The 23,547-nt window shown below is 42.0% G+C and overlaps 1 protein-coding gene across 3 annotated transcripts in view; it reads left to right on the top strand.

Annotated features, from left to right (window-relative positions):
• The first annotated feature begins 579 nt into the window (after positions 1 to 579).
• Positions 580 to 23,547, top strand: part of Cspg4 (chondroitin sulfate proteoglycan 4) — a 78,701-nt gene continuing 55,733 nt past the window's right edge. For all 3 annotated transcript variants that reach the window (XM_048368093.1, XM_048368094.1, XM_048368092.1), the window contains exons 1-5: positions 580 to 670; positions 9,358 to 9,521; positions 10,753 to 14,307; positions 15,894 to 16,358; positions 19,351 to 19,527. In XM_048368093.1, coding sequence (XP_048224050.1) covers positions 592 to 670; positions 9,358 to 9,521; positions 10,753 to 14,307; positions 15,894 to 16,358; positions 19,351 to 19,527 — 4,440 coding nt within the window. In that variant the 5' untranslated portion in view covers positions 580 to 591. The remainder of the gene's footprint in view (positions 671 to 9,357; positions 9,522 to 10,752; positions 14,308 to 15,893; positions 16,359 to 19,350; positions 19,528 to 23,547) is intronic.

Below are 23,547 nucleotides of genomic sequence, written 5' to 3'. Positions count from 1 at the left end.
GTTTTAGAAGGTTCTGGGCTCCTCTCTGCTAAACCATGCCTTCAGGCACTGCTTAAGTAAATTTTTTTTCTTTTTTTTTATAACCTGAAGCAGCCTCAGACCTGGGTATTTTCTGATCTCAAGGACACATGATCACGTGTCACCAGGCAGCAATGACAGTCACCACACCATTCACTCCTGGACTTCAATTGTTTGGACAGGTAATGGCTCCAGAAACCGGAAAGATCTAATTTAGGGACTGAGCTTAAAACAGAACAAAAGTATTTGAGAAGGAATGAATAGGCCTGCTCACAGAGGTGCACACACCGAACTCTACGGACCTGCAAATAGGGGGCCAGGTGTCCCCTGGCCCCCCTCCTGTCACCCTCTGATTTTCCAGTGGGCGGAGGGAAAAGCCGGTCCCGCCCCGCGGATCCCCGAGTGGGGCCGGGCGCTGATGGGGATCAACAGCTGCAGGTTGCCGCGGGTTCTCCCCGCCCCGTCCAGCCCCCTCTACTCGCTCGGGGTCGCCCCCGCCGGCGGGGAGGGGCGGCGCAGGTAGCTCGGCCGCTGCCCGGGAGTGAGCTCCGGGCTCCAGGCCGCCGTGGCGGGATGGGGCGGCTCCGAGCCCGCGGCCTGGTCCTGCTCGCCTCCTGTCTGGTGCTCTGCGGGGCGCGCGGGGCGCTCGAAGGTACGCGCCCCAACTTTCCCTCCCCCTGGCCCGGGCAGCCGAGCGCGAGTGCGGCCCCTTGGAGGGTGGGCGGCAGGCGGAGGGCGTGGAGCCGGGACTCCTACTTCTGTGCTCTGATGACCCCGGAAGACTTTGGGTGGGCTCGCCCTGCCGCCCCGACTCCTCCGTGGATTTCCAGGCCGGGCATTGCCGATTGGGACGGTGCAGGGCGGCCCGGGGACCGGAGCTCGGCCGTGCAGCCGCGGAAAACTTCCAGCGCCCCGCCCCGCGCCGCGCCGCCCCTCGCCCGGCCGGGCTCCTTGGCTGCCAGGTCCCGGCCTGCTCCTCTCCTGGGTGCCATCTGCCCCGAGGACTCGAGTTTCAAAATTGGCTTACAGTCCCAGAATGATTGCCTGACCCCTGCTGTCCTCCCTCCCTTCCAGTCCTCCTTTACTTGTGTCCCCACTCAGCTCTGGCCGGACTTGCCCAGTGCATGTAGCCCCCGGGACTTTGGGGCGGGGAGCCTTGCATCGCTGTCATTCTTGGGTCACTAGCTTTTTTTCCCCCCAACTTAAGTCCCTCCATCTAGGACCATGACATTTCTGAGGCCAGTTAGGTACGAGCTTTCCATTTCTATGGTGTTTTAAAGATTACTAAGAGCATGCTTAGGATGTTCATGTGTTTTCATGACCGTAGGTAATATGCATTTAAGGTGTATGTGCATGTATGTATGTGCGTATGTGTATTGGTATCGGGCTTGAACTCAGAGCCTAGTCACTGCTTCTTGACTTTGCCGCTTCCAGCTTTTGGGCAGTTTATTGGAGATAAAAGTCTTACAGGCTTTTCCTGCCCAGGCTGGATTCGAATTGCTGTCATCAGATACCAGCCTCCTTCGTAGCTAGGGTTACAGGCGTCAGGCGTCTTTGAAATAGAATTCAGTTCAACACGAGACTCCCTTTTAGACTGAGTTTTAGAGAATACAGCCTCAATCAAACATCTTGGTCCAGCGCTGATGGCCTGGGAGCAGAGGTCTCCTAACCCTTCCCCTGGCTGGGGTTGGGGAGGTGGGTGAGATCGGTTGCCTTTGTGTCCCGCACCTTCCTTATCTTCTTTCTTACTTCTTGAGTCTTCTTCCGTCCAGCTCATCTTTTGTCTTCCTGTCTGGTTCCCAAGGTGGTGGATTGGATGAAGGACTGCAGGCTGGGGGTGCTGTGACTAGGGCTTTGGGGGGAAGATGTGTGCTGCACACCAGGGAGATCCAGGAGGACAGCCAATGGATGATGGCGGGTGGGAAACCAGTAATGCTTAGTGTAGGGTGAAGGAAACCTAAGGCGCAGGAGGCTGAGGGACTATTGCCCAGGTCTCTGTGCTCTGTCATGTTGACAGAGGGTCTTTGCATAAAGGACTTCTCTGGGTCTTGATTTCACTTCTGTAAAATTGACATGATAATAACTTCTACAGAAAGACTTGGATAAAAACTGGCGGTGAGCACTAATTTTCCATCCTTCCCTGCTAATGATCCTCTATTTCTCCCCTCCTGTTAACTTGGGTGATAGCCAATGGGTTAGACATCCCTTTAAGGGTAAAGAATGGGGATTAAAGTGCTTTACTGAATACAGAACACAGCACACTTCAACATGTATGTTTACCCCTGCCTGTGATCACATGATAGTATTTTTTCTGTTCTTCCTGCTTGGCTCTATTGTATGGCAAATATTGTGTACTAAAGTCTTAGCAGCAGTCTACTTTGGGGCAATTAAAAGAATATTTTCTTGAGTAGCATGGGTGATCTCTGCTCTCAGTTCTTGAAAGAAACAGGCTGATGTGGTGAGCTTGGTAGATACTACAGTAGAAAGCCATCTTTGTCTAGCAAAAGATATTGCCTCTGTAAAAATACCATGAGCATATTTGCCATGTATAATTCTATTTGTAAACCAAATGTAATTTGTAAATCCTGCCACTTGTTACTTCCTCAAGGTAAGCACACATAGCACTAGGCCACCTTACTAATAACTCAGTATTCCAGTATTTCTATTTGTAATTTTGACTACCTTCTTATTAGATCTTATTAGTACTTTCTTGCTGTTGCTTTCTAACAATGGATTGACTGGGAGCTTGTCTAGAAAAGAAGTGCCAATATTGGAAAGGGATTTCACAGATGTAAGTATATTGGGACTTTTTTTTTTTTTTTTTTTTTTGCCAGTCCTGGGGCTTGGACTCAGGGCCTGAGCACTGTCCCTGGCTTCTTCCCGCTCAAGGCTAGCACTCTGCCACTTGAGCCACAGCGCCACTTCTGGCCGTTTTCTATATATGTGGTGCTGGGGAATCGAACCCAGGGCTTCATGTATGTGAGGCAAGCACTCTTGCCACTAGGCCATATTCCCAACCCATATTGGGACTTTTGATGTGCACAGATTATCCTGAATGACCTGAGTGGCACTAAACTGTAATTGCAAGGATTTTAGAGCAGGTAGAGGGGAGGATCAGGGTCAGAGAAGGAGAGGTGACCAGGGAAGCAGAGGTCAGAGTGATGTGATTGCTGACTGAGGGGTTGGGAGACAAGCTAAGACATGCAGGTAGCCCCCAAGATCTAGGAAAGGCAAGGAAAGAGCTCCCCCAGGGTCTCTATAGGAAGGCAGGCCTGCAACACCTTGAGTTCAGAGAAACCTTCAGACTTCTGACCTCCGGAAGTTGGAATGTGTCACATTTATGTTGTTTAAAGCTATTACATGAGTGGTAAGATGTTACAGCAGCAAGAGGAAACTTATAAGCAATTACAAGGGCCATAGAACTCTGACAATATAACAAAGGTGTCATTAGAGAGGAATAAGGGGCTGGGAACATTGATGACGCCAAGGTGGAAGCTTTAGGGAAGGCTCTGTTCTGGTCAGCCTGGCTAAAGAACTGGCCAGCCTGGCTCCAACTGGAGCCTGGAAACTTTCTACCCTGGCAGGGAAGCAATCTCCAAAGCACACAGAACACCATATATGGAGTATAGGTTCCACATCCATGCTCCACAAGCATCCTGGGCAGCACCAGCTTGCTGACACTGAGCTGTCAGCCCACCCAGGGCAGGCTAGGTAGAAGCCTCACAATTCCAAAGGGTGCATCTTGCATCAGAGACCCCAGAGTTAGCGCCCCCTGGAGTTGTATTAGACACAAGAATCTTCCATTGGGAAGAGGTGACAGAAGGAACAAAAGTTATATTTTTGTAACCTGATGTTTTAACCCAGAGCAATTTGCATCGAGGCTAGTATTTGGGAGATGAGTGGAGAGTTAGTTGAGAGCAAGCTGCCAGAGGGTATAGATTCCCTGGCTTTACCTGGGTGCCCATGATCTGCATCTTCAGGGTGGGCTCAGGTCTACTACCCTCTTCTCTCTGCTCTCCTCCAACAAGGTAGTGACTCAGCATAGGGATGTGATGCGTGCGCTGATTGTGCTTCTGTTCCCTGAACATCTGCTCCATCACCAGGCCTGCACAGTGAAGCAAATATTTCTTAGTTCATTGGCTTCCTATCCCCCTTCCATTTAATAGGCCTGAATTTTGTGGCAGAGACTTTACAATTGTCCCTGTTGGGAAGAAATTCCCATAAATAAAGAGATTGGACCTCTCAGGGCATATTGGATGCTTGTGCTGTTGTTTCTTACTTGCAAAGTGAACTATCATGAATAAATATTCAGCTTCTGTTTGACATGCACATGATGAGATCACAGGGTGCATATAGATTGGTAAAGTAGAATGTAGCTTTCTTTCCCAAGTGATGTTACAAATCTTCAATTATCCAGAAGGAGTAAGAACTATTTCTCATCAGGACCTCCTTTTAGAACTATATCTTTGGACTTTATACCCAGCATACAGCTTTGTTTTGATTGTTTCTTTCTTTCTTTCTTTCTTTTTTTTTTTTTTTTTTTTTTTTTGCCAGTCCTGAGCCTTGGACTCAGGGCCTGAGCGCTGTCCCTGCCTTCTTTTTGCTCAAGGCTAGCACTCTACCTCTTGAGCCACAGCGCCACTTATGGCCATTTTCTATATATGTGGTGCTGGGGAATCGAACCCAGGGCTTCATGTATACGAGGCAAGCACTCTTGCCACTAGGCCATATTCCCAGCCCCTTGATTGTTTCTTATTTTATGACATCTGTAGAATATATCTGGAAGAACATCCATGCATTAAAAGGCACAGTATAGAATTATCAGATATTTTAAGTTATAGGAAGTTAATTCAAAATTCCAGTGGAAGCAGACAGTTCTGAAATCTTTTCTAAAACACTTTCCTAATTTGTTTCTATCGTACTCAATTCTCCCTTGCACAGCCACCCGAATGATCTTTATGAAACACAAACTGATTTCTCTCTCCAATTGAAGGACATTTAATACTTCTCTGTTGTCTACAGAATAATGTTCAACCTTCTTTTTATATATATATATATATATATATATTATCAAACTGAATTACAGAGAGGCTACAGTTTCATACATTAGGCATTGGATACATTTCTTGTACTGTTTGTTACCTCGTCCCTCATTTCCCCTCCCCCCTTCCCCTTTCCCTCCCCCCCCCCAGGAGTTGTTCAGTTCATTTACACCAGTTTTGCAAGTATTGCTTTTGTAGTTGTTTGTCTTTTTTTACCCTGTGTCTCTTGATTTTGGTATTCTCTTCCAATTTCCTAGTTCTAATACCAGCATACCCAGTTTCCAATATACACAGATAAGATACAGAGAAAGTGTAGGTACAACCACAGGATGCTGATACAAGAAGATCATCAATAATAGAGGCTACAGTTACATATGGCACTCAACCTTCTTAATAGTTCATAAGCCACTCCCCCCTTCTACCCAGGGGAATCCAGTAGGTAAGTTAATCATCTCCCACAAATTTCATTGACAGTTTTTTTTTTTTTGGTCATATATGCACCAACATAAGACAAAGACAACAAAAGATTCTTCTCAGTTTCTCCATCTCCATAAAGTAGCATGGGAGCAGGGCAGCAATATATCCCAGGCTATTAGTCCAGCGGCAATGGGAGAGGAACCAGCACTCATATAGAGCATGGAGGGTTGTAGCCAAGAGAGACCATGCAAGTGCTGCCTTTGGTTCTGGTATTGGCATGAGTCTACACATAGGTAACCATGCTTGTGTTGTTCCTGTTGGACAGTTGTCCTGGACTCCCAGGACACTTGTCTTGACAACAGCACTTCTCTCCTCCTCAATGTGCTAAGACACCTACGACGCATGTCACTGAGCAGGCTTAGTGCTGGAGTTCTAGCTGCTCTGCTCAATCACATTGAGTCTGAGACTGGAATCCCCAGCCAGTGCGGTAAAATGTGTATTTTTTTTCAAATTTTTATTATCAAACTGATGTACAGAAAGGTTACATTTTCATACGTTAGGCACTGGATACATTTCTTGTACAGTTTGTTACCTTGTCCCTCATACCCCCCTCCCTCCTCCCCCTTTCCCTCCCCCCCGCTGACGGAGGTGTTCAGTTCACTTACACCGAACAGTTTTGCAAGTATTGCTTTTGTAGTTGTTTGTCTTTTTTTACCTTGTGTCTCTCAAATTTGGTATTCCCTTTCAATTTCCTACTTCCAATACCAGTATACACGGTTTCCAATATACTCAGATAAGATTACAGAGATAGTGTAGGTACAACCACAGGAAGGTGATACAAGAACATCATCAATAATAGAAGCTACAGATACACATAGGACGTTGAAAGTAGTTACAACTGTTTCCATAACATGGAGTTCATTTCACTTAGCATCATCTTATGTGTTCATAAGGGTATAGCTATTGGGCCTTGTGATGCTCTGCTATGACTTGCCTAAACCTGTACTAATTATTCCCAATAAGGGAGACCATAGAGTCCATGTTTCTTTGGGTCTGGCTCACTTCACTTAGTATAATTTTTTCCAAGTCCTTCCATTTCCTTACAAATGGGACAATGTCATTCTTTCTGACAGAGGCATAAAATTCCATTGTGTATATGTACCACCTTTTCCTGATCCATTCGTCTACTGAGGGGCATCTGGGCTGGTTCCAGATTCTTGCTATGACAAATTGTGCTGCAATGAACATTGTTGTGCTGGTGGCATTACTGTGATTTTGTTTGTGGTCTTTTGGATAGATACCCAAAAGTGGGGCTGCTGGGTCATAGGGGAGTTCTATATTGAGCCTTCTGAGGAATCTCCATACTGCTTGCCAGAGTGGCTGAACCAGTTTACATTCCCACCAACAATGAAGTAGGGTTCCCTTTTGGCCACATCCCCTCCAACAATTGTTATTGTTAGTTTTCTTGATATATGACATTCTTACTGGGGTGAGATGGAATCTCAATGTTGTTTTGATTTGCATTTCTTTTATGGCCAGTGACGTAGAGCATTTTTTCATATGTCTCTTGGCCATTCTCATTTCCTCATCAGAGAAGTCTCTTTGTAAGTCTTTAGCCCACTTGATGAGGGGGCTATTGGTTCTTTGCGGTTTTGTTTTGGAAAAAGGCAATTTTTTTTAGTTCTGCATATATTTTAGAGATGAGGCCTTTGTCTGTTGAATGTCCGGTAAAGATCTTCTCCCAGTCTGTGGGCTTTCTGTTTATCTTGCGAGCTATGTCCTTTGCCATGCAGAAGCTCTGCAGTTTGATGCAGTCCCATTTGTCCAACCATTCTTTGATTTGTAGCCTTTCTGGGTCTTTGTTAAGGAAGTTCTGTCCTGCGCCAAGGAGCCCAAGTGTTTCTCCTACTCCTTCCTTTAGTGTTTTCAGGGTGTCTGTTTTGATTTCAAGGTCTTTAATCCATTTGGAATTGATTTTGGTGCAGGGTACTAGAATTCCTAGTACTAGAATTCCTAGCCCGAGCAATTAGGCAAGAAGAAAATATAAAGGGATCCAAATAGGAAAAGATGAAGGTAAACTTTCTCTCTTCGCAGATGACATGATCCTATACCTAGAATCCCATAGACTCTACCCCCAAGCTACTAGAGCTGATCCAAAACTTTGGCAAAGTTGCAGGATATGAAATAAACCTTCAAAAATCAACGGCCTTTCTCTATGCTAACGACCCGAAGACCGAGGCTGAAATCAGGAAAGCAACTCCTTTTGCAATAGCCCCCCAAAACATAAAATACCTGGGAATAACCTTAACCAAAGAAGTGAAAGACCTCTTCGATGAGAACTTTAAAAGCTTGAAAAACGAAATTAAGTCAGAACTACGGAAATGGAAAAACCTCCCATGCTCCTGGATTGGGAGGATTAATATAATCAAAATGGCAATATTGCCAAAGGCTATCTACAAATTCAATGCAATACCCATTAATATCCCAACACCATTCTTTAATGAAATAGAGGAAGCAATCCAGAAATTCATATGGAACAATAAAAGACCTAGAATAGCAAAAACACTCCTAAGCAGAAAGAACAGTGCTGGAGGAATTACAATACCCAACTTCCAGCTGTATTATAAAGCTATAGTAATAAAAACAGCTTGGTATTGGCACCGGAACAGGCCTGAACACCAATGGAACAGAATTGAAGACCCAGAAATGAACCCACAGAACTACACCTACTTAATCTTTGATAAAGGAACTAAAACAATAGTATGGAAGATAGCCTCTTTAACAAGTGGTGCTGGCAAAACTGGCTCAACACATGCAACAAACTAAAACTAGATCCTTATATATCACCCTGGAATGTGTATTGACTCCTAGAAAAAGATATGCAGGGATTTCTGACTACTACAGCATTATTTTTTCAAACAAAAGCTCCCCTTCCCCAAGTGCTAGAGTTTGAACCTAGACCCTCACACATGCTCAATTTACACTCTACCACTTGAGTCATGCCTCCAGCTCAATTTTTTGCTGGCTATTTCAGAGATGGAGTCTTGTAGACATTTTTGTTCAGGCTAGCTTTGAACCATGATCCTCTGGATCTCAGCCTCCTGACTAGCTAAGATTATAGCTATAAGCCACTGAGGCCTTGTAACCCATCCTTTCTTAACCCATCCTTACTATAACCAGGGCTCTGGGACTTTGGGAGGAGACAATGTCAATTCCTCCTTCAAAGCAAAGCTACTGTGTAGATTCCAAGTTGGTTCTCTAACTGGGTTGCCAGCTTCGTACAGCTGTGAAACTAACTTACTTTTTTTTGGTCATGGGGCTTGAACTCGGTTTGGATATTATCTTTGAGCTTTTATGCTCAAGGCTAGTGCTCTACCACTTAGAGCCAAAGCTCTGCTTCTGATTTTGAGGTGTTTTATTGGAGATAAGAGTCTCATGGACGTTTCTGCCTGGGCTGGCTTCCAATTGCGATCTTTAGATCTCAGCTTCCTGAATAGCTAGGATTACAGGCATGCACCACCAGTGCCCAGCTCTGTGAAACTTTCTAAATAACTAAAGTTGATAGGTGTTGGTTCTGATAGAGTTGAAAAACTCTGCAATTTATACTTTCAAAATGGAGTCCTTTTTCCCCCAGCTAGAGAAGCTGGGTAGATGTTGAGGGTTCTGAAGAAGAAGTGAACCTTCAGAGATGTCCTAAGTTGAGTGAAAGAGCCACTTTAGACATCCATGTTGGACCCGTGAGTCATCTCAGAAGTCAGTATGGCCTTCGACAAGGCTGCTTTCTTCAGCAGGGTCAGTCTATTAAAGGGCATGATGATAATGTAAAGTGAAATAATCATGTGTAATAAATTTACTAACCTGTGCCTTTTATTCCCCATAGCATCTTTTTATGGTGAAAGCTATGTGGAGCTCCACATGGTAGAAGTTTCCTCTGAGCTATCTCTTCAATTAAAATTTCAAACCAGCAAGCCACAAGGGTTACTTTTCTTAGCAGCTGGGAAAAATGACTATTGCATAATAGAAGTTGTATCAGGAACTGTACAGGTATGATTTTTTTTAACCCTCAAGATATACAGGCATTCATCTATTACAATATATAAGTAAGAAATAGAAAAATCAGCTGTATAAGTTTATTACTATTTTCTCACTGGTATATGTGCTGTTTGTGATGTGCTGTTTGTATCAGATGTAATATTTCTCCATTTTTGCCACCATGTCTTAAATAAATAAATAAATATATTTTGTGGTGGCTTTGGGGCTTGAACTCAGGGCCTGGGTAATGTTCCTTAGCTCAAGGTTAGCACTGTACCACTTGAACCACAGCACCAATCCCAGCTTTTTCGGAGTAGTTTATTGGAGATAAGAGTTTCAGAAAGTATTCTGCCTGGGCTGGCTTTGAACAGCAATCCTTGGCTCCTAAGGACCTAGCTCACAGGCATGAGCCACCAGCACCCGATTGTCTTAAATATTTTGACTTTAAATTTTTCTCATTTCCATATGTAGTTTATAAGTGTAGGAAAAGCCTTCCTGTCCAAACCCAACTCTCCATCGCCTCTATTTTTCTATTGCTGTAACAAAATAATTGAGATTGGGTAATTAACAAAAGAAAGACATGCTTTGACTCATAGTTGTAAGGGCTGAGCTGGAGTCTGCTTGGCTTTAGGGAAGGCTCTGTGGTAGAAGGAAAGAATTAGACAGAGAGAGAGAGAGAGAGAGAGAGAGAGAGAGAGAGAGAGAGAGAGAGAAAGAGGTGAGGAAACAGAATTTGCTTTATAACTTGACATAATTAATAGACTCCCACAAGAGAACTTAGCTGGTGTTGGGGATTCATGCCTGTAATCCTAGCTATTCAGCAGGTTGGGATCTGAGAATCACGGTTCAGAACTGGCCAGCAGGAAAGTCCATGAGACTCTTATCTTCAAGTAACTACCAAAAAAAAAAAAAAAAAAAAAGGGAATGGAGCTGTGGCTCAAGTGGTGGAGCTCTAGCCTTGAGAAAAAAATGCTCAAGGCCAGACCTAGGGTCTGAGTTCAAGTCCCTTCCCTTCAAAAAAAGAGGAAAAAAAACCTCATTCTCATGAATGAAAAACATTAATCTCTGTAACAATCTAATTATTCTGTGAGAGTTTAACACTTCCCAACACTACTACAATGTGGAATAAGACTGACCATTAGTTTTGGTGGGGACTAACTGTAATTGTTTCATTTTCTCACCTTGACACTATGAAATGAAGACCTTGAGGAGATTCATTAATTAGAATTCATTTCTCTTTCAGGTGAGAGTGAATTGGGATACTGGTGCACAAGCAGTCCTTTCTGAGCAAAGGCTTCATGTGGATGACTTGGGTTGGCATTTGCTAGAACTGTACTGTGTTAAGGATAATATTTCCTTGGTTATTGACAAATATTATGAGACCACTGGCAAAACAGTCAGTGGGATGCAGAATTTCAACTTTCACCATGGAATCTATGTTGGAGGCCGAGGGGGACTCCATGTCCATTACCTAGATGGAAATCTACCTAACTTCCGTGGATGTATGCAGGATGTGGTGTTGAACAAGAGGGAGATCCTGAGGTCCCTTAGATCTTACCCTGGTTTTAAGAAGATCCATGAGGTTTCCCTGGGATGCAGTGATGAGTTTTTTGCTGGTGAGGATGAGGCTGTCAATTTCTTTAGCTCTAGGTCCTATGTCGTCTTTCCAGAATGGAAGGTCCATGGAGAAGGGCTGTTAGGATTTGCTTTGCAAACTGGAACTCAGCAAGCTTTACTTTTATTTCAGCCAGGTAGAGAAGGAAGTTTTGTTGCCTTGGAAATATATGAAGGTCGGTTGCAAGCTCACGTAGGAAGGAGTGACAATAAATCTCAGCTTTCTTCTTTTAGCTTAGTTAGTGACAACGAGTGGCATGTTATTCAACTGAAGTTCATGGGAAGGTATCTGCACCTCCTGGTGGATCAACAAGGGGTAAGGGTGTTGCTGCCTTCACAAAGCATACCGTTTGTATCTCAAGGCCCCCTGTTTGTAGGAGGTCTACATGACCAAATGTGGGGGCAGGTGAAGAGATTAGAACTTGCCTCTGTGAAGTCTGCTCGTGGAATCTCTTTGAAAGGGTGCTTAAGAGGCTTGAAAGCCAATTCCGAAAAGAGAGCATTAAGGGATGCTCTTGTTTCCAAAGACATTTCTACTGGATGCAAAGCTAAGGGTATCAATAATGCAAATCCTTCTTGGACAACAGCAACAAGCCTGCCTCCCTCAGAATTATCCTATTCCACTTCAGTCACCCAAACCATCAAGCCTTTTCTTCCAGAAGAAAGTAGCTACAGTTTGGTTTTGAATAACTTGGAAGTACAAGAAGGTGGACGAGCCTTACTAGAAGAAAAGCATATGAAGGTGAATGTGGAACTTAATGATCTGAATATCAATGATTCTCAAATACTATTTAAAATAGAGGACATGCCTACTCATGGGTTCCTTCAATTAGATGTTTCGCCTCAGCAAGACATGGAAAAAGTTTTCACTATTTTGGATTTGTGGCAAGGGAAAGTGTGGTATGTACACGATGGTTCTGAAGATCCTATAGATTATTTCACATTTTTGGTCTATTCCAGCACCAAGAACGAAATACCATTATATCATCCGGGTAGTGTTCCACATGTGTTTAACATTACTGTCATTCCAGTGAATGACCCCCCGCATCTTAAACTCCCAGAAGGAAACTTGTTTCTCCTGTTTGAGAACTCTAAAAAGCAACTGACCCCAAATATAATCCAGGTGGCAGACCCGGATACTGATTCTTTGAGTCTTAGTTTCTCAGTCCTTGGCAACTTCAATTCAGAGGCTGGGTATTTAGAAAATGCCAGTGATCCTGGGAAAATCATTCTTGGATTTACCTATGTGGATTTAAGAGATGGCCATGTTTTCTATGTGCACAGGGGTCATCAGAATGCGCGGATTGTTCTGAGAGCCAGTGATGGTGAGCTGGTTAGCAATACTGCAGTATTACGAGTCATGGCTGTTCCTTGGGACTTTGAAGTGGCCCACAGAACTGGTGTGGCTGTTCTACAGGGTGGCACTGTTCTGATTACCCAAGGTAACTTGTCTGTGGAGGTCAATGGTGAGCAACATGAGATGGAGACCCATTATGTTATTACTCGTTCACCTCAATTTGGCCAGATTGAATGTAAAGGCTTAGATGGAGAATGGAAACAAGTTAATACCTTTTCTCAGCGTTCCATTGACCAGAGTCGAGTCCAATATCATAGTACATTCAAAGAACTGCAGCAAGAAAACATTACAGATCACTTTAAGTTTAAAGTTCATGTAGAAGGGAAAATGAGCAAAGAGCTCATATTTCCTGTGACCATAAAATGGCTAAAGTTCACACTGCTGAAGAATGTACCTCTAGAAATCAGGAACACACACAAACAAGTATTAAATGCTGAACATTTGCAGGCTGCAACCGAAGGTGTGGAAGTAGCTGAGAGCGAACTACATTTTAAGTTGCTGGCCCCACCTAGGAGAGGAAAATTGCTACTTGGCAGGAAAGTTCTTAAAAGAAACTCAATCTTCAGCCAGAAATATATTATAGACTCTAAAATAAGTTATGAACCTAAAGATAGTTCAAGAGAAGATTCACAGGACACTTTTAGGTTTTTGATTCTTGCAGAACACATAGAATCAAAAGAGTATACTTTTAGGATAAATTTCAAGGCAAATAAGACACATATTACTTTAACAAACAAAAAACTATTTGTAAAAGAGGGAGAAAGAAAGCTAATTACAAAATCAGACTTATTTACTCCAACCTGGGGCAATCAGATTTTCCACTATCAAGTCACCAAGAATCCTCAACATGGAAGGCTGACATTGATGAACTTTTCAGAGTCTCTGGACAGTCTTGACAATATTACTGCATTCACAGATCAAGACATCTTGGGTGGGAAGCTCATGTATATTCATGATGATTCTGAGACCCAGTGGGATGAATTCTTTGTTGTGGCCTCTGCCAAAGGTCCAGGCCAGGAGAGCATGGCTGGGGATCTTGACTCAGAGCCTTTGTCTACAGAAATCAAAGTGAGCATTTCTGTTGAGATGAAGAATGATGAGAGGCCAGTGCGTGTGGTGGATAAGGTGTTTCATGTTGTGCGGGGCAGCCAGCGCTTACTGACCTTGGCTGATCTCTGTTACCATGATCCTGATGTAGATTTCGATGATGGATCGCTGCTGTACATCCGACGAGGCATCCCCAATGGGGACTTGGTCCGAGCCAGCCACCCCATGCAGAAGCTCTTCCAGTTCAGGCAGGAGGACCTGCAGGAAGGGCGTGTGCTCTTCAGACACCAAGGTGCCGACTCTGCCCGCTTTGTGCTGTTTGTGACAGATGGCATCCATTACACACCTTCCTTTCTTGAGGTCAGGGTGTCAGACCCCTACGTCCACATAGCCAACAACACAGGGCTTCTGGTGCAGAGAGGAAAAGCCAGTTACCTCACCACAGCAAACCTGAGTGTCACCACAAACCAAGATGTTCGAACAGATCTGGAGGTAGTGTTTCACATCATGGTGCCTCCAAACCATGGCAGAGTCCTTGTCAATGATTCTGTATCCTACTCATTTTCCCAACACGACTTGAAGCAGAGAGGTGTGATGTATAAGCATGATGGCGGTGGCAACTTTGACATGTTCAACCTGTCGGTGAGGGTTAAAGATATAGACTTAGAAGTGGGGGTCTCCATTCAAGTGTCTTTGGAAGGCCATCAGTATCCTGCTCAGACTCTGCACAGCAAGACCTTTGTAGTTGAAGAAGGAAATTCTGTCAAATTGAGCCTCCAGGTAGGTGTTAGGCTAAGTATTAAGCATTTTTATCTCTTAGAACCATAGAGGCCAATAATCCATTTCTTTGCTTCTGAAGTGTAGTTTTTGTGTATATTGTATATTTGTATGTCTATTTTTAATTAAATTTTATTGACAAGGTGATGTACAGAGGGGGTACGTTACATAATAAGGTAGTGAGTATTTCTTGTCTTATTTGTTACAACCTCTCTCATTTTTCTTTCCCTTCCCTAGTTCAGATAAGCATATATACAATATCCAGTGTACCAAAATCATATACAGTGACCACAGGGAGTACACCAAAGGAAATTCACCTAGTACATTAAACATAACATGTATGTCTATTTTTTAATGTTCTGACATTGGGAGCAAAGGTGCCATTGAGAAGAAAAGTTGCAAGACTTCATGAGTTTGATGTTATCAATTTTCCCATGCATTTGTGTGTTTGCTGAGCACGTGTGTGGGTGTGGGTGTGTGGGTGTATGTTTAGTGTAAGGACCAGTAATATTATGGCAAATTAGAAGATCTTTAGTTTGATTTATTATTAATAGCAACACAACTGCTGATCAAATGTATTATTTCTGAATAATTTCAGTTGATTTGACTTTAACAAACATATAGAGATACCTATAATAGCAGAGGATACTATTATAGTGTGTTTCCTAAGTCCTTGAAGGTGACTTTGTTTAGTTTTCTGAAACTGATGGATGAAACTAGCCTAGAACAGTGGAATACCAGAGTGGGACTAGATATACCTAGTTTCCTCAGGTTGTTACCTGGAAACTTGGAGTAGGCACAGCCTTGTGGATCAAGGTGTTCTTTATTGGGTAATCCTTTGTAGGGTTTGAGGGTGAGGAAGTTGATTGATTGTTAGCTGTCCATAAATGCAAACTATTCTCACTACCCTTAGAACTGCAAACAAGTTCACTAAATGCAACTACTAATACCAAATAGAAAAGAACTACTAATACCAAATAGAAAAGAAACTCAATCAGAATCAGTTTGCTAAATAAAAAGTTGACTAAAGGGATTATAGGGCCCACTGGGTTTTCTCAATTCCTTTTGGAGCTTAAGAGAGTTAATACGTAAGTTTTACCACGAGGGGGCATAGGTGTTCTAGTTATTGCAAATGACTTGTAATAACATTTTGAGATGGATTTTGCTGAATCAAGAAATTAAAACGGTATGGAAAGTGCTGAGCTACTTAAAATGGGGAAGAAACAAAATTTCCTCTATCTCTTAAAATGTTAGTGATTCAACTTCCATTTTCCCCCTTTATTCTTTTCTTTCTCTTAGAATATTTTATTTCCTTCACCAACATTTTCTGAGTGCTGTAGTTTTTGTTGCTCTTTGTCACTTCTTGTTACTGCATTTTGTAGTTGTTTAAGTGTTATGGCCTATTACTTTTCTTCCTTTGTGGTCAGTGCTGATATTTAGAAGACTGACAGAGACACTAGGCTTCTAACTGTAATCTAAGGCATTTGTGGAGATTAGTAGAAAACAGTTTGGTTTATCATATTTTTGGCTCTTTCATTTTCTAATACATTTTTCTTTGTGTGTCTTTGCATTGTGTATGTGAACTCAAGGCTGGGAACAAAGACAATCTTCCTTCAGAGCTAGTGTTCACAGTCAGAACTCCACCCATGTATGGATATCTGAAGAAATTTACACAAGAAGGCAACAGCATGGGTAGGGATGTGAATCTCCTTTGGAGTTTTACACAACAGGACATGGATGATGGCAGTATCCTTTATGTACAGACGTCTCCTGACCAACAACAGGATCGTCTCTTCCTGGATGTGACTGCTGGTCCCCATGTGTTAAGTAAAGTAGAAATCCTGTTCCACATCGTCCCCAAGTGGATTCCCCTGGAGGTACAGAACTTCACAGTTCCAGAAGGTGGCTCCAGGGCCCTTCTGAAAGACTACCTCAGAATTCCAAGCCAGTACTTTGAGACATGTGAATTTGTTCTACTTGAACCACCTAGACATGGATATGTTGAAAGTTCAACTTTCCCAAGAGTGAAGTTAATGAAATTTACCAAGAAACAGGTAATTCATCCCAGCTAATGGATTTGGCAATGTTACATCTTAGAAAGCACATTGACTATCCTTTAGGCTTTGCAAATGATGTTGTTGTTGTTGTTGTTGTTTTGTTTGTTTTTTGCCAGTTCTGGGGCTTGAACTCAGGGCCTGAGCACTGTCGCTGGCTTCTTGTTTTTGCTCAAGGCTAGTACTCTACCACTTGAGACACAGCACCACTTCTGGCTTTTTCTATATATGTGGTGCTGAGGAATTGAACCCAGGGCTTCATGTATAGGAGGCAAGCACTCTACCACTAGGCCATATTCCCAGACAGTCTTAAAGGTGTTTTGTTTTTTTTTTATCCAACTTCTCATAGAAGCCTTTCTCTAGCATTCTCATTGAGAAGGTACCCAATCGTTACTTAAACATCTTCAGTGATGTTTATTCTTTAGGCTGAGATAATAATTGGCACTTGGAAATCTCCCCTAGATCCTGGTTGTATACCATAGAATAAATCATATCTCCTTTCTTCAAAGTTCTTTCAATATTTGAAAGAAAACATCATCAGGTTTCCCTGAATTTAGTTTTCTATAGATCACACTTCCCTAGTCTTCTTTTGCTGATTTACCATGAGTTTACTGTTCCACCCTGACTACTCAATTTTTTAGAAATATATTATCTCACCTGATATTTTGTTATGAGGGGAATTTTTACTCATTTGTTTCCTCATTCAAGTAACAGATGCTTTCAGAGTGCATAGTCTGTCAGACCTTGTTCCAGGCATAGGGTATCAGTGTTCAAAGTGGTGGAGTCCTTGCAATCAGTGAACTACATTCAACTTCTGATCTCAAGTCCAGTCAGCATAAAATAACTTAGATTGAGTCTAGTATGCTATTAGGCCTATTAACTGTGATATAGACTAGTATTCTTGTCAGATTTTGCTTTCTTGTTGTGAATAAAAGAAGTATTTCTATTAATTTAGTTAAAAAATTTCAGAAGTAGTTTGTAGTTCTACACCATAAACCTCTAGTATTATATGCTAGGTTAGTACTAGGGATTTAACTCAGGGCCTGGGAGCTGTGTCCCTTAGCTTTTTTGCTAAATGCTAGCATTCTACAACTTGAGCCATACTCTAGTTACAGCTTTTTGCTGGTTAGTTGGAGACAAGAATCTCATGGACTTTCCTATCCAGGTTGGCTTCAAACTTCAGTCTTCAGGTCTCAGCCTCCTGAGTAGTTAGAAATACAGGCATGGGCTACTGACGTTTAGAAAAACCAAAACTTTATAACATGTCAAGGTTTCCTTCAAGTTTGTTATATTCTTTAATTTCAAGTCAGCAGGTATTTTTCTTATTGTCAAAATCTAGGCACAGAAAAATCTTCAAAGCATTCTCTATTGGCCTTCAGATTTAATATTTTAAATGACATGTAATTTTGGGACATGTCCTTCCATCAATGAAATGATATTTTTCTCCAGGAATGTTATCCTAGAGATGATTGCTAATTAAGCACTATTGCTTATAAAGGGTCTTTAATTTAAACCTTTTCTCATTTTTTGACCAGTGCCACTTTCCATGTTTGTTTTCAATTAGCTTCCAATAGTGTGGTCAGGCCTATGATCTGTAGTTTCTCTGCCCATGAATTCCAAAGAATTCCTTGTAGCACCTATGTTTGACTGGCCACAAACTTCTTTTGAGACCCCAAGTGAACTTTCAATTGTTGTCAGAGACACCTCTGAGAGATGAAAAGACTGCTCAAAGAAAGTGTGTCATTGGAATGGTTGAAATATTTGGCTGTATTTTGTCAATACAAACACAATCCCAGAAACTTTTTCTAGAAGTGTAGCAACTCCTTTGGGAGTTTACTATTATATGTTTGGATCACATATCCACCAAAACTAAGTTCCCCCTCTCACTTTAAAATTCTCTTGGTCTCTGATTTTGGTTCTGTTCTCTTTAGTATTTGTACCAGGGTCTTAGAGTCATGAAAGGCATTCTGATCAAAACTGTGGTTATTACAGGTGCAAGAAAAGCAACTAAGTCATTGGATGACTATTTCAGAATTAAAACTAATAGGATGATATCTAACAGGGATAAAAACATTTTCATTTGTTATAGTCAGGGAGATCTTCTTTGATAGAATGATTCAATGCCAAAGTACTTGATGGTAGTTTGTCCATAGGAAATACATGGTAGCTAGTCACTAATAGTTTCCCTTAGGAACGAATCTCCCCACCACATGTATTCCAAATGAGAAGGAGCAGGATTAGGAGGTAGAAGATAATTACCTAACATACAACAAATAAAGGACTAATGTATTCTTATCTCAGGAAAAATACTGAAGGGAACTTAATAGTTTCCCTGGTAAATGTGTCTTAAAGGACAGAAGTTTAAAAGCCTAGATCAAACCATTGACAATTCAGATTGTACAACAAAGCATTCAGCAACTTCAGAAATCATTCATTTGAAATCAAGGAGAGCAAAGTCTGCGTTGTGGCATTCCATTGGTAAGAAGGCTTAATTATGTTACTGCAACATACCACACTTTTAGAAGTGGCATTTGAACCCAACTCTTCTGATTCTATTTCAACATTCACTTTACTATACCACATAGCTCAATCATTCCTGAGCACTGTCCCTGGCTTCTTCCCGCTCAAGGCTAGCACTCTGCCACCTGAGCCAGAGAGCCCCTTCTGGCCGTTTTCCATATATATGGTGCTGGGGAATTGAACCGAGAGCTTCATGTGTAGGAGGCAAGCACTCTTGCCACTAGGCCATATTCCCAGCCCTCAATCATTCTTTAAGTCCTTGCATTCACTTATTGGATGCAGTGTTTTTTCAGAAAATGTATACTCTACCTCACAATTCACTCTCTGATTATCAGACACAGACTTCACTGGATGAGGACATGCTTTTGCATTTTAAGGAGATCCTTAAAGTGAGGATATCTTTTATAGTAATTTATCAAAATTTAAAATTTCATTTTAGTGGGTTGATGATTTTTGTTGTTATTGGTTATAGGTGGAAAAAGAATTGATTTATTATGTTCATGATGACAGCGAAGAGCTTCAGGACAATTTTACCATCTTTGCAAATAGCTCAGCACTTGGGAAACAGAGTGCTCCCCAAACTATTTTTGTGACCGTTGAATCTGTAAATGATGAAACTCCAGTAATAACAACGAATAAGGTCCTCCAGGTAAATGATGCATGCTTTAGACTTCACAAGAGAATCTTGGGCTATCAAACTGATCATTACCATCATTTGTATTACTGGTAATTATACTAAAATGTCCCTGTGTATGTAGTTGACATATTCCCATTGGCTTAAGTATCTATTACTTATTACCAGAACCTGTTGGGTACCTGTTGGGAGATGATGAAGAATCCTGTTGGTTTTCTCCTTGTTGTATTTCTCAAGTGGGTAGCAATCACACTGTCCTCAATGAAGCATGGAATTTTCAAGATGGGCTAAGGAGGTGTCTATATGGGTCAGTGATCGCCAGGCAGATGGCATGATGGGTAAGGGAGCAGGTTTGTGGTAGACAGATCTGGGTGAGAGTCCTGGCTTCCTACTTTTAGATAGGTGACCTTGACCAAGTTCTTTGCCTCCTAAATTTGCACTTGTTTGAGTTGAAGGGAGGTAGGAGGAGGCAAAGTTGTGGGTAGTAAATGTTAAGATGATGTAAGGTTCTCATATATCCTTATACATAACTAGAGCTCAGTGAATCTGAAAAATAGGACACACTATTTTGGGGTAAAATAAGGCTATTGCACAATAGTATGATGGTACATTGCTAGACTGGGAGTTTCAGTCCCTCTTCACCCTGAGAATCTCTCAAGGTTAGTTTCAAGTGTTTACAGATGCAAGTCTCTGGATACAGAGTTAGCCTGAGGTAGTATCTGCTGAGTAGTTTCTGCTGTTGGCACTAAGAGGCGATTGTGCCTCAGCTCCTGGCCCCAGGGGTCTGTTTCCAGCCCCATCAGCCCTCTCACCCATGGTTCCAGCGAACTCATGAGTTCGCTCAAGCAAGCTGAAGCTTTCATTCAATACATTTCCTTGTTTTTAATTTATGCTTTATGACCCATTTTCTAAAAAGTTGGGCATGAACAGATCTAGCTTGGAGAATAACTACAACAATTATACTAGTAAATATCCACCAATAAGTACTATATGCCAGAAGCCATTGTTATTAAGCTGTAAGGACTGAGATATATGTGTCACCATTTTTATTACAAGGATGAGGTAACCATCACAGTTAAGTGCCAGGCTCAGGACAGAAGAACAGCGCAAGGCCAATGACTTACTGATATGTGCTTCTTTTTTCAGTGTCTACTCAGAGGCAACAGGAAATATTTGTTGAAGGAATGAATAAATGAGAGTATAAACTGTTAATTTCCTCAATACTGCTCATGTTTCTAGATGAGGCTTTTGTCTTGATTCTTCCTTTGTTGTTGCTGAGTTTCTGGGAGAATCTCTGGCCTTCTGCATGCAGAACCTCTAGTGGATTAGTCATCTGGATATGGGAATCCGAATGTGTTTACCTTGCCATCTGATTAAGAGAAATGTTCCTACATATGATTTTTTAAAGCAACTTTAGCCTTGTTTATACCACTTAGAAGAGTAAAGAGTAAACAAAAGATTCTGTAGAAATGGAAAGGAAGTTGGGTGGTCAGAGCAGAAAATGCAGAGCTGAGGTTCATCTGGTGATAGTGCTTGTCCTTGGGTGGGAAGGACTAGAAAATATGGAGATGAATTTTTGTTGTTGTCATATTGACCAGAAGATACTACTGGATTTAATGTCAAAGGACTAAGAGTGCTATAATATCTTAATGTTGTGTCGGAAAGTCCTATAAGAAATGTTCCATTAAGATTGCCAGTAAAATCCTGTTAAGAAGCACTCCAGATCAAGAGCATGCAATTATGACCTATGGGCCTAACCAGGCTCACTGTCTGCTTATTTATATAATCTACCAGTTCAGAATGATTTTCTGTGTGTGTGGTGCTGGTATTGGGGCTTGAACTCAGGGCCCAGGTGCTGTCTCTGAGCTTTTTCTTTTTCTCAAAGGTAGCAGTCTATCACTTGCGCCACAGCTGTACATCTGGCTTTTTGATTGTTAGTGGAGATAAGAGTCTCACAGACTTTATTGCCCTGTCTGGCTTTGAACTGTGATCCTCAGGTCTCGGCCTCTTGAATAGCTAAGATTATAGGCGCAAGTCACCAGTACCCAGTAAGAATAATATAGACGAACATTTACAACTGATTTAATAATAGACCACATTAGCTTTGAATGTAAGCAAAATGTTACCCTTCACAATAGAATTCCATTCTTCTCCTTAGTAGGCTGTTTTATTGGTACATTCCCATTACTATAATGAAATAATTGAGGCTGGGTGATTTATATACATATGTATCTTGATAACTAGATAAATAGAAAGATAGATAGGTAGATGCATCTATATATATAGATAGACACCATTGTTTGTAAATTATATAAATAAAAACGTTAACATGCTGGGGTTTCATCATTTTTCTTTATACAAAGGAAGCACATCTAGGAATAGATACTATATTTCCTTTTGAGCTTTATTCACTATAAGTTTTTAGAATTAATAGTTGTTTTACCCAAAGGGTTTGTCATTTCTTTTCTGAGATTGCTTCCTGGTCTTTATCCAGGTAGTCAGGAAAGGAAGGGTCAGAAGTGCTGGCTAGTTAAGTTTGGGGGCTTCCTGTGGGTTTTCTTTCCCCCAAAATCAATATAAAGTCATTTTTTAAAGTAGCAATAAGACAATCAAGTTTACATTAAAAAAACATGTAATCATTCTAGACTTTAAGCTTCAAGCCCCAATTTCAGAAGAGAGCAATGGCCTCTGATTGGAGTGTTTCCCTGTTGCTGGGGCCAGCCGCTTCTGATATCACTGCCATGGGAAGAGGGCTCCCCTGTGGCTCTGTTGCAGTGCTGGGTGATGACTTCATAAAGAGCTTTTGCAAAGGAAGCAAATGGGTAGTGTCTAGATTAAGGTGCTCACCCTATCTAGGGAGCATTAGCTTCAGAGCTGAAATACAGCTAGTACCCAACAGCAAGGAGACCAGTAGGGACAAAAAAGACTCAGCCTATATACTTGAGGACTTCCTGGCTGTTTCTTCCTTTATGACAAGAATTAGGGGACACATAAAACTGAACTAGGCTAAACATATATGTAAGTGGCATAGGGAAGCAAATCATTGTAGAAAGCTTGTTTCCTGGATCAGTACTGGGGAGTCTTATGAGGACTGAGTTGATTCCTGGTAAACTTTTTTGCATAGCAGATGGAGGTGGCATGGATCTGTTGCCTGCTCTAGGCTTGTTCTAGAACATGGTACAGCAATCTGGTGGTATTCACAAGACTCTGAAACTCAGTTCTGTCTGAGCTGAGTTGTATGGAAGAGACCTGGTACTACCAGATGCCCTTCCTGATAGCTGGTTAATGAGCTTGATAGATTCTTTGTGCTTCTTGTGTTTTTAGCTGCTTCTCAGTCCACATCCTCCCTCCCCCTTCCCCCACAGGAACTTACTGCAGTAATTCCCACTGAGCTCACTCTGAGCTCCCACCTGAGTGAGCTGTTGGCTAGAGTGATGAATCTTAGCTGTTAACAACGATGTTACCCACAGTTATAAAATTTCACATTTACTGTGTGTTTACAGAGTACAGCCTCTTCTGTAACTAATATTAATTTCACAGACTTTCCAAAGGGCTACTGTGATGCAGAACTCTATTAACCAGAAAGGAAAGGCACTGGGACATAGAGTGGTTACAAGGGAAGGAGCAAGCTTGAAGCCAAGTTTGTCCCTATCTAGTGTTCTGCCACCTTTCCTATTACTCCTGACTGGCTCAGCTCCTCTTTACATGCATATTATCACAGGATGTTTTTGTCATAAGAAAGAAGCCAAAACCTTCCCAAAGCCTCTGTGCTGCTCTTACTCCTGCACACGTGGCTTTTAAGGAACTAGATGCATGGTAGTTGAATGTGCACATGAGGCTTGCAGGAACCCCAGGAGAAGGATTGATGTTTTGCTGCATAGTGCAGAACTACAGAATAAGAAATATCCAAGGAATGAAGAGGTGAAGCGCTAAGAAGATAAGGATGAAAGACTGGAGTTAGCTGAGGAAAGAGGAGAACCTTAAGAAGAAGGCTAGAACCTCTTTAAGACAAGGAATCAAATGTCTATGTGGGGC

Source organism: Perognathus longimembris, chromosome 19, assembly GCF_023159225.1.
Source record: "Perognathus longimembris pacificus isolate PPM17 chromosome 19, ASM2315922v1, whole genome shotgun sequence".
In the NCBI taxonomy this organism is placed as follows: Eukaryota; Metazoa; Chordata; class Mammalia; order Rodentia; family Heteromyidae; genus Perognathus; species Perognathus longimembris.
This window is presented reverse-complemented; position numbering and strand designations above follow the sequence as displayed.